We start from the raw sequence: 11,183 nt of genomic DNA on the forward strand, positions 1-11,183 counted from the left end.
GATGTGTTGCAGGTCAGAGCAATTTATCTTAAATTGTAAACTGCAGTAGCAGCTGCACGACATGTCCTGTAGATGCCCAACGAGGCTGAAACATGTCTGGGGATGCTTGTGGTCTCATGTAGAAGGGATGTGACCTAACCGTTCGAGCTGGACTGGCCTTTTTGGGATAGGACCAAGCCTGATTTGCATATGGTCTTTCCCCTCCTGTAGTGCATTGGCAGGCTGAAAAGCGATAGTCTGGGGTGTTGTTTAGAGCTGTGCCAGTGGTTATGAATGATTTGAAACCTTCCAGCCATCACCTTTCTGTTTTGCTTATTTGGTAAATAACCCACAATTATTTTTTTATTAGATGGGAGATAGAGCGGAAGGATGTGTTGCAGGTCACAATAATTGCAGGTTTTGTTATTTTAAAATGCAACCAGCAGCAGCAGCGCCATGACATCACCCCTAGAAAAGCCCCATTTTATTATTGTACATATGCATGAAAGCAGTTTCTGTGCAGTGACGGGAGCGGAAACCTGCTCGTAGCGCCTCTCGAAGATTGTGGACGTTTAAACAATTGGTAAGACGGTCGAACACAACCCTTTCCAGACCTTTAGATTAGTGCAGAAGGAGAGCCAGTGGATTCAGAGCAGCCACAAAAAACATGAGGAAACCCCCCACGGATTCCAATTAACTCCCATCAGCCACCCTAAAAAAGATTGTGCCCTTTCATAAATGTACTACCAAATATACACTGCAGGTGAATTATTCTGCACTGAAAATGTGTGTGGTGATTATTCTGCAATGAAATCACCAGGCACCCATTTATTAACAGGTGTGCAGTATTCGTTCTGTACTTTGTACTATGGAATACCAGCAATGATTGCCCAATATTGGTGCTGCTTTTAAAAATGTTTTTCATGTAAAAGAGGTTTTCCTGCCATTCTAAAATCATGTAATATAAAGCTACTATGAATTTAAAGGCAATAAAGCTGTTGTGTATTTATGTGACTTGTTAAGCTATTGTGCGTCTACATCATCCTCCTGAATTAGCAATGTCGTCTACATATATATAAAAAGTATACAATAGTGTTGTTACCGGTCTTATTTGTACTGCATTATCAGAATGGGTCTTTAGCATGCGACCGTTGCCGCGCAGGTGCTCGCTGCTCCACAGTAGTAGCACTGGTGGGCTCACGCTTCCGGGTGCACAGGGGCAAGCAGAAGGGGAATGCGACCGCCACGGGGCAAGCGGGGAGAGTGGAGGAAGAGGAAAATCAAGGATGGTGACTTAGGGGAAGAAGTTGGGGTGGTGATCAAGGGGTATTCCCCCTTACAAAACACAGAGGGGCAGGTGATGGAGGAGGACCACCTTTCGAAGTGTGAGGTCAGTGTGGGACTGGAGGCAAAGGTCTGCACCATAACATCTGCACGGGAAAGAGCGGCATTGCAAACTGCAGCATGGAAAAGGTAGGGAACCTAAATAGTAACTATGTTTTATGGTCAGATAATACCATCTCGGGGCTCCAAGCATATTTTGAAGCCACTTTGCTTTGACGTTATGGTTTATCAGGTCAGCAGAACTCCTCAAGGGAATTATAGTATCCTAAGCCAACGTCTCATTATATGTCCCCTATATATATATGTGCGCTGGGTAGAGCGTCCCGAAACACCTATGCAACTGAATGGACAGCGCAACATGTCTTGAAGCTCCTCCAATCACTCTCTGTGTTCTTCTCATGGGATAGGCGTAGACCTTTGCTTTTCTTGGGCGTTTGGGACGGTACCTTTCTTCAGGATATCTGGGTTAAGGATACCCGGGTTTCCTTGCTTGCTACACGATAGCTACGGTCTCTTGATCCCAATAACCCTACCATATGATATGATATGGTGCGTTATAAATGCCGTATCATATCCACCATAAGCCTGTCTTCCTCGTCCATCAGTACTCAAACTCTAGAATGTGTAGCTCTTTCCCAATTTATGATTACCTGCAGATCAATAGATTGCAGCCCCACTGAAATCGGGGTTCCGCAACAGTTATCCTATTTCTTCCCCACTCCCACTTACCTTTCTCCTGCCTTTGACCCCCTGGACCACTCCTCTCCCGCTTACCCTGCCTAACATTTTAATCTGACACTCTGCCCTAGACTGGATCACCCACTTACCGATCAGACAGGTCCTTGGCATTTCCACTCGCATCCCCCTTTCTTTCAGTGGGGGTTCCTCAAGGGTCTGTTCTTGGACCCACGTATCTTCACATTCGGCACCACCGCTCCTTCGATCAACGATGATGCCTAAATCCTCATCTTCCCATCCTCCACATCTACATGCGGCTTAGATGTTTTCCTCCTACAGTGACTGTGCCACATTTTGGGAGAGCAGCGATTGGTTGAAAGCTAGATCATTGCAATGCCATTTTCCTTGGAGCTCTGGAATATGTCCTTGGACGACTCCAAGTCATCATGGACACTGCCAACATCCCTAGCTATGCTCAATGTATCCCCTGTTTTAAAGACATGTCATTGGATCACTGTCCCTGCCGGAGTCAAGTCTGGAACTTTGACTCTGGTCTTCAGTGTCCTTCACAGGCCATCTCCCCTCTATCACAGAAATGGTATTGTTCTGGTCGTTCATTCCATTCTGCCAAGAAACACCTGATTGTTGATCGTGCGGCTGCGCCGAGCCAGAGCCTTGGGAAGATCCTTTTGGAATTAAGCAGAAAAGGTATGGAATAAACATCCAGAAGATATTAAAGCCATCAATGATCTCCTGGAGTTCTATAAGAAATAACCCAAAAATCTCTCTTCTGTTCTTCTCACCTTTCTTTTGGGTCCTTCATTAAGAGTTGCTACACTTTATAAATTCGAAACAAAAATAATAATAGTAATCAAATAGGCGAAGAACCTTAAGGTCAGAGGAGTTTCAGTACAAAAACCAAGCACACCTCTTATAAGGTTGCCAGCCCTTACATGCCAAGCCACAGCCAAGACGTACTTGGGGGTTAAGGAGCTATGAGCCTCTATGTTTGGCCCTGTCTTTGCAGTCTCTTTGCCCTCCGCTATAAGCTTAGCTCCCATGTGCTCTTGCTGCGCTTCATTTCCAGGTGTGCACATTGTGGCTCTACACCCATTGTCACTGGTAGGGCGTGACAAATTTGTTTTGTTCCTAGGTCGTGTCGCGCGATTTCATTAATGGATTGTGCCCTGTGCGCCCCTGTGGTTTTACTACAGCCTGGACAGTGCTGCGGCATTCCCACTCCTCTGACTTTATTCCTAAATGGCATCAGTGATCCAGGAAAGCAGCCCGTCCTTCCACACTGCACCATCAGTGTGTTTCTGCCCCACACTAATTTCGTCCTGAATTGTGTCACGCTGTCCTTTTGCACCCATCTATGTTGTCTAATGTGTTATCAGGTCAGCTGTTCATCTTAATTGCTCCATGGGTAAGAGGGGTGGGCCGCCTAGGTCATGCCCTGCTGAGTTTGGGCTTCGGGTTGCGATTCTTCCCCCTCGGTGGGCACCGCCATATTTTTTAGTCCTAGGTTTCTCGATTCCACGAGAGCCTATTATTATTCGAATAGATCTTGCTCACACACCTCTCTTCGAGGAGCAACAGAACAGTTTACAAGTCAGAGGGGGGGGGGGAGTACACAGCGGGGTAGGCGGATCGCTACCAGAGAGCTAACAACAGGGTAGAGGGAGGGTGGGCAGAGTGTCAGAAAGGGATCTACAAGCAACCAGGGGAGGAAACGAGAGGGATGTGGGGGAGAAATAGGTGATCTCCCAGTCTTGGGTTAGGTAGGGAGTGGACCATGGTGTGAAGGCCAAGATTCCATTCTAAACTGCACACCTGCTCAGACAGAAACTGGAGCAATTTGATCCAACTCAGCTGGGCTCAAAATAGAACCAGTTTCTACCAGGAGGGATTTATAGACGCAATCCTTCAGCAACTGCTGGAATTCATCCGAGATACCCCTCTTATTATTTGCTCCATATTATTATTGCTTAATATATCCTTAAGGCACTCATCCTAGACATAACTCAGACATACATGGACAATTTCAGATCTAGAACGTACTCTTGGGCGGTTAATGGCTTCTTCGATCACGGTCAGGATTGGCCGGATGCCAGTCACGGCACAACTCCAGTTCACTGGTTTTACTCAAGCCCTTTCGCAATCTACTGGAGAGGTTTCCCTTCACCTTTCCTCTCCTGCCACATTCACGTTTTAGGGTTTAATCTCCCTCTGCTACTCTTGGCAGATCCTAAATTGTTCTGGGGTTTTGATTAGTCAGAAAGTGTAAACCTGAGCAAGTTGGCCTACACCCTGCAAGGGTGCGCTTCAGCACATCTCAAGCCAGTCACACAGCCTAGAGATTATCACTCAAAGAAAACACCCTCAAGGAACCTCCCTTACAAATACTGACCTTGTCATTTGCATTCACAATGGATCAACCGGTATCCCCAATCTTCTACTTGCAATACCTGCTTCCATTTTTCCACAACACTCTCTCTGCACTCTTAACAATTAACACACTTGAATGAGGCCCCCATGCCCCGCCCCAACGTTCTTTCCCTCTACAGATTACAGTCTGGGCGCCCTTGGCAGGGGCAAAATAAGCCATCACTCAGACAAGCGTCATTGCTGTGAAACCCTCTATGGTGGTGCAGAACTGGGCACTAGCTACTACTGTGAGGCACCCTGGAAATGGCACTGCTGCGCTCACGTTTTTGCTGATGTACAAAACGGTTCTGAAAGCAGCGCAGATATTTCCCTCCAAGGGCCATTCAAGAATCAGAGGCAAGCTTGTCTCAGGGTGGGTAAACCACAGACCAGTTCAAGCAAGCTTTCATACACACACACGCACAACATGGGTGGCAGGAATGCTAGCTTTCCTCACGCACACAAAGCAGGCAGAGCACAGGATGCAGCGGTGCAAGCTTTTCCTCTCACACACACAGAGCAAGCAGAGCATAGGAAGCAGGGGTGCACGCTTTCCTCACACACACAGAAAGCAAAGTACAGGAAGCAGGGATGCAAGCTTTCTTCTCACACACAGAGCAAGTACAGCACAGAAAGCAGAGCACAGGGAGCAAGCTTTCCTCTCACACACAGAGCAAGTAGAGCAAGGGGAGCAGGGTGCAAGCTTTCCTCACACACATGTAAAGCAGAGCACAGGAAGCAGGGGTGCACGCTTTCCTCTCACACACACACACACACACCCAAAAAGCAAAGCACAGGAACCACAGATGCAAGCTTTCTTCTCACACACAGAGCAAGTACAGCACAGAAAGCGGAGCACAGGAAGCGGGGATGCAAGCTTTCCTCTCACACACAGAGCAAGTAGAGCAAGGCGAGCAAGAGTGCAAGCTTTCCTCAAACACATGTAAAGCAGAGCACAGGAAGCAGGGGTGCATGCTTTCCTCACACACACACACACAAAGCAAAGCACAGGAAGCAGGGATGCAAGCTTTCTTCTCACACACAGAGCAAGTACAGCACAGAAAGCAGAGAACAGGAAGCAGGGATGCAAACTTTCCTCTCAGACACGGAGCAAGTAGAGCACAGGAAGCAGGGATGCAAGCTTTCCTCTCACACACAGAGAAAGTAGAGCAAGGGGAGCAGGAGTGCAAGCTTTCTTCTCACACACACAGAGAGAAAGCAGAGCACAGGAAGCAGGGATGCAAGCTTTCTTCTCACACACAGAAAGCAAAGATGCAAGCTTTGCTCTTACACACAGAGAAAGCAAAGTGCAGGAAGCAGGGGTGCAAGCTGTCCTCACACGGAGAGAGCAGAGCACAGGAAGCAGGGATGTAAGCTTTCTTCTCACACACAGCGCAAGTACAGAACAGGTAGCAGAGCACAGGAAGCTGGTATGCAAGCTTTAATCTCACACACAGAGCTAGTAGATCATGGGAAGCAGGTATGCAAGCTTTCCTCACCCACACAGAGGAAGCAGAGCACAGGAAGCAGGGATGCAGATTTTCCTCTCACGCACAGAGCAAGCAAGCTTTCCTCTCACACACATAGCAAGTAGAGCACAGGAAGCAGGGGTGCAAGCTTTTCTCACACACAGGGGAAGCAAGGCACAGAAAGCATGAATGCAGGCTTTCCTCTGATACACAAAGCAGGTAGAGCAAATGTAACAAGAATGCACACTTTCCTCTCACACATGGAGCAAGTCAAGCATGGTAGCAGAAGTGCAAGCTTTCCTCACAGGCAGTGCAGGTTCAGTATGTGTAGCAGGAATGCTACCTTTCTCCCTCACACACAGAGAAAGCAGGAAGAAGGAATGCAGCTTTCTTCTTACAAACACAAATCAGGTAGTGCACAAGAAACAGCAGGCACAGAATGGCTACCTGGAATGCAAGCTTTCCTCTCACACACAGGGCAGGGAGAGCAGGGGTAGCATGAATGCCAGCGTTTCTTGCACAAACAGAGCAGGTAGATTGAGGGTAGCAGGAATGCCATCTTTGCTCACACGCACTATAGCAGGAATGCAAGCTTGCCTCACCCGCACTGCAGCTAGAACATGGATAGCAAGCAGGAAGGATAGCTTTCCTCACATATAGAGCAGGTAGAGCAGGGATAGCAGGAAGGATAGCTTTCCTCACATATAGAGCAGGTAGAGCAGGGATAGCAGGAAGGATAGCTTTCCTCACATATAGAGCAGGGATAGCAGGAACGATAGCTTTCCTCACAAACGCAGACCAGGTACAGCAGGAATGCAAGCGATCCTCTCGCACACAGAGGGTACCCAGTCAATTTAGCATAATACCGAAAAACACTGAAAACATAAAATAAATATAAAAAGGTGGTGGGGTAAGGGGTTAAAATGGGTCGGTGGGTGCTTGGGGTGGTGTTCTAAGGTTGGAAAATCAGGGGACTTGGTGGGGCACCCCACACCCCCAAATAAAAAAAGATTCTGTGTTTTTCAGTGTTTTGGCCGGGATGAAATGTACTATTCTGTGATGTCCGTCGGTAAAATCAGATGTAACCCACACAGAGCAGGTGCTGGACGTTTCCCTCAGGCGAGGTATAGCAGGGACAACGCCAGCTCCATGCCTAGTTGCTAGACACAGAACTAGAGTACCCAATCATTGCATTCGACACCATCATTGCTGATGTACATTCATTAATGCATTCAATATTTTAATTATTTATCTGCAATCGCTTCGTTTTTGGAATCCATGAACGTAGCCGGAGCTGCCCCTAGATTACAAACACAACCAGAGGGTGCGGTGCCAGAACCCACCCAACCCATCAGGTGCAGCAGGGCCATGCAAGGCATGCTCGCGAGCAACACTTGGATCTATGCGTCAGTGTGCATTCAGTGTGTCACCCAAAATACCCTGGAATACAGCAATGGCCCCTGCGGCGGAGACAGAAAGTCCCCACACCTCCCTACCACCATCTGCATGGTCAGACCTCCAGTTCCTTCACCCCAAGGATGCCAAACACATATTTTTCATTCAGCTATGCCATGTGTGCCCAGAACTGTGTTCTTGATATGGTTTAATTCCTGATCCAAACAATCCATCCTAGAATTCTGGATAAGGGTTGGCATTGGGTGAGGAGTGTAGGGGAAATGTCCAGTCTTGTATGCTTGTCCTAAGTGCCATCTTCACTGGGCCTTGGGTTTCCGCTCCATGGCATGGACTTTCACGGCAAACCAAACGACGATGGCGGAAAGGACGAGGAGCAGAAGAAGCATGACCCCGAAGGTGGACAGGAAGGTGGGCGGCTTCGGCAGCTCCCCCGCCAGGCCCTTGATCTCACCCTTGATCATGTGCAGCTCGTCCAGGATACTCATGAAGGTGCAGAAGTGGAACCACTGGTGGCTGTGGCCCCAGATGTCGAACTTGCCGGGCGAGAAGCGCTCCGGGATCTTGGAGATGTTGAAGACACCAGAGATGAGCAGCCAGAAGCAGTGGCGGGTGAAGAAGAGGCCCAGGCTACCATTGCGGGCACCCACATAGAGCTTGTAAAAGACGGGCGCGGACACCACCACAAAGGGAAGCAGAAAGACCAGGGTGCGAATGATGTAGCGGTAGCGGGGCCACTGCTGGCGGGAGTTGCAGCAGGCCATGGTGCACAGCAAGGCAATCACACAAGCCGTGGGGACATAGAGTGCTTCAAACCACCAACCTACACGGGTAAAGGTATCCACCATGGGCAACAGCCAAGCCGGGCACCAGCTGACCAATGGGGACAACTCATCCACGGATGGCGCTTGGCCCCTGGATTCATCCAGCCAAGGCAAGGAGCCCTCATTGGCCAAGCCAGTGCGGGGATTGATGTAGTAGAAGTAGGCCAAGGAAGACCCAACTGTATAAGCGCTGATAGTGCCATAATCCACAAAGAAGCAAATCTCACGGACCACCATGGACATGGAGTTGAACAGGTGGGCCATGCTGCTGACCACCAGCAGGCCGCAGACCCCTATGAAGTAGCTCCAGAAGGGGTAGTAGATGGGGTCAAGCACGGGCGCCGCCTGCTCCCACCAGAAGAGCTCGAGAAAGTAGAAGGCGAAGACAAATAGAGCAAGGAAGTGGGTCCAAAAGTTGCCAGTCTCGTTGGTGGGCTGGAAGGCCGAGCCCAAGCACTCACCGAAGCTGCAGTTCGGGAAACGGTAGCCACTTAGGATGAAGTTCTCCGCCATGCCAGGTGGAACCTCAGTGTGCCGAAGAAGGGCAGACTTCCTTCGAAACAACATACCGGCGGTTGGGTTGAGAGTCAGGGGAGAATTGCCAAAGTTGTATGTAGCGACCCGGACGTCATTGACAGTACGTTAGTCTGAAGGCTTGGCATCAGAAATCAGTGCACCATTTTCTTTGGATTGGCATGGGAGTTGGATGGATTGGAGCAAAAGTTTGACGGATTGTCACAAGGGTTCGGGGGATCAGAGCAGATGTTGAATGAATTGAAGCAGAAGTTCGATGGATTGCTACAAGGTTTCAAAGGATCGGAGCAGAAGTTCGAAGGATCAGAGCAGAAGTTCTATGGATTGCTACAAGGGTTCGATGGTTCGGAGCACAAGTTTGATGGTTCGGAGCAGAAGCTCGATGGATAGGAGTAGAAGTTTGATGGATTGCCACTAGGTTTCAATGGACGGGTGCAAATGTTTGATGGACAGCTACCACGGTCCAATGGATTGGAGCAGGAGTTTGATGGACTTCTACCAATGTTTGATAGTTCGGTCCGATGGATTGGAGCAGGAGTTTGATGGACTTCTACCAATGTTTGATAGCTCGGTGCAAAAGTTTGATGGATTGCCTTTCAGGATTCGATGGATCCAAGCAAAAAGGTTCAATGGACCGCGACCAAGGATTGTCGGATTTGTTCTTTGGATTCCAGAGAAAGACCAAAAGTGCTGTTGTGATCAAGATGAGAAAAAACGATTGTCCAAAATCATTCCTCCGTATTTAGAGGAGGAGTGAACGTACCCCTTACACGGGCAATTTCAAGTGTGTTACACAGTTTCAAGTGAAAAAGGAAGGTCCGTTCCTCAAAAACTGACAACATAGAAGCTATAGTCCAGGTTCACAGGAAGTTCACGCTTATAGGAAACTATGGAGACATTGTTTCCTCAAGGGTTGCCGAGTGGAAGGCAATGTTTCTTAAGTGTCCAAAACGATTCTTCTCGCCTCGGAAAACGTCTGCAGGCGTCACTACCGCTTGGGTGACAGAAAGGAGCAACGTTCTGGATTTTTTAAGATCCTTAAGTAGGACTTAATGTTCCTTTAATTCCGATAAAGCTTCCCTGATCCGGAACCCATCGGAGCGATGAATGGAGAGAGAGGCCTCATCGCGGGGGCGGTGGAGTATAAGAGAGCCAGATGCCACCGCCCTGGCCAATCAGATCACTGCAGGCCCACCATTGCCCCTGAAGCGTCCTACTAGGAGAGGTGCAGCAAATCCCATTGCAGAAATCGGGGCGGATCACACAGGGGGTCTAGCAGAGCTCGCGGGGTCCTGGGTAGTGGATGGGGGGGGGCGGTTAGCAGATCTCGGTTAATGCACCGTTCCTGCAGGGTAAGCGGGTTCCAGGGCGGTCCCGGTGCAGGGGCCCACAGCCCGCTTTAGGGTCGGCCGGGGGCCGTGTGAAGGCGCCTCACTGGGGCATCCGGGGGGCATCCCGTGTCTTCTGCTGCTCGCCCAATCACCAGGCGTTATACAACGAATAAGGACCGCGTGTTCCTACGGCAGTGTGTGCTTTTCTTCTGCAGTTTCCTGGCTCTGCACGGTGCACACTGACGGCTCCCTCTGCCCTGGCTGGTTACCGCGCACACAGGCGACCTGTGCTGTTGTGCTGCAGGGTCTTGGGTCTGTCCTGGCTGGCTACCGAGCACACAGGCGACCTGTGCTGCAGGGTCTTGGGTCTGTCCTGGCTGGTTACAGAGCACACAGGCGACCTGTGCTGCAGGGTCTTGGGTCTGTCCTGGCTGGCTACCGAGCACACAGGCGACCTGTGCTGCAGGGTCTTGGGTCTGTCCTGGCTGGTTACTGAGCACACAGGCGACTTGTTATGGTGTAGTGCAGGGTTTTTGGCTCTGCCCTGGCTGGTTACAGAGCACACAGGCGACCTGTGCTGTGGTGCTGCAGGGTCGTGGGTCTGTCCTGGCTGGTTACAGAGCACACAGGCGCCCTGCACTCTTCTGCTGCAGGGTGCGGGCACCGCGCCGAGCACCCACGCGTGCCCACTGCTGCCCTGCGCCGCAGTGGAGCGGATCAGCGCCGTGCACGCAGCCGGCGCCGGCTCCCGCCGAGTCCTGGCTCAGCGTCTGAGTCCCGGCGCAGCTGCGAGCGCACCGTCTGCTCCGCGGCAGCAGGTGAATGGCAGAGAGGCGCCTGAGCAGCTGTAAGCGCCGGTGACGTCACGGCAGACAGCCGCGCGCCGCCCCTGCACGCGTGCTTTAAAGACACAGAGCTGTCGGATCTGCGGCGGTGCCCCTCATCCCTCCCACCCCCCACCCACGCAGGCGTGCACATTATCGAAGAAATCCCAGGCGCTGGCCACAGCACACAAGCCACGGAGGAGTGCTTTATGAAGGAGCGGCGGCCGCATCATACATCCTGCTGCCTTCAGCCATCACATGGCAGGCGCGCCTACACATGGCCAGGTGCAGCCGTCATATGATATGGCAGCTTCAAGGCGCCACGAGGCAAGGGAGGGCAAACAGCGGGAAGATAGAGAC

At 50.5% G+C, this 11,183-nt stretch overlaps 1 protein-coding gene across 1 annotated transcript; it reads right to left on the minus strand.

Annotated features, from left to right (window-relative positions):
* Positions 1-7,103: 7,103 nt before the first annotated feature.
* On the minus strand, positions 7,104-10,841 carry LOC138566369 (membrane progesterone receptor epsilon-like). Its single transcript, XM_069643538.1, has 2 exons — positions 10,347-10,841; positions 7,104-10,284 (listed from the first exon to the last, which is right to left on the minus strand). Exon 2 carries the CDS (start codon positions 8,699-8,701, stop codon positions 7,610-7,612), a length of 1,092 nt encoding a protein of 363 aa, XP_069499639.1. The 5' UTR covers positions 8,702-10,284; positions 10,347-10,841; the 3' UTR covers positions 7,104-7,609.
* Between the last annotated feature and the right edge of the window lie 342 nt (positions 10,842-11,183).

This window comes from Ambystoma mexicanum, chromosome 1p (genome assembly GCF_040938575.1).
Source record: "Ambystoma mexicanum isolate Mex_15411 chromosome 1p, UKY_AmexF1_1, whole genome shotgun sequence".
Lineage (NCBI taxonomy): Eukaryota > Metazoa > Chordata > Amphibia > Caudata > Ambystomatidae > Ambystoma > Ambystoma mexicanum.

Bases quoted from the DNA above. Each gene is read 5' to 3' on its own strand.
- LOC138566369 (XM_069643538.1), bottom strand. From the start codon at position 8,701: ATGTTGTTTCGAAGGAAGTCTGCCCTTCTTCGGCACACTGAGGTTCCA.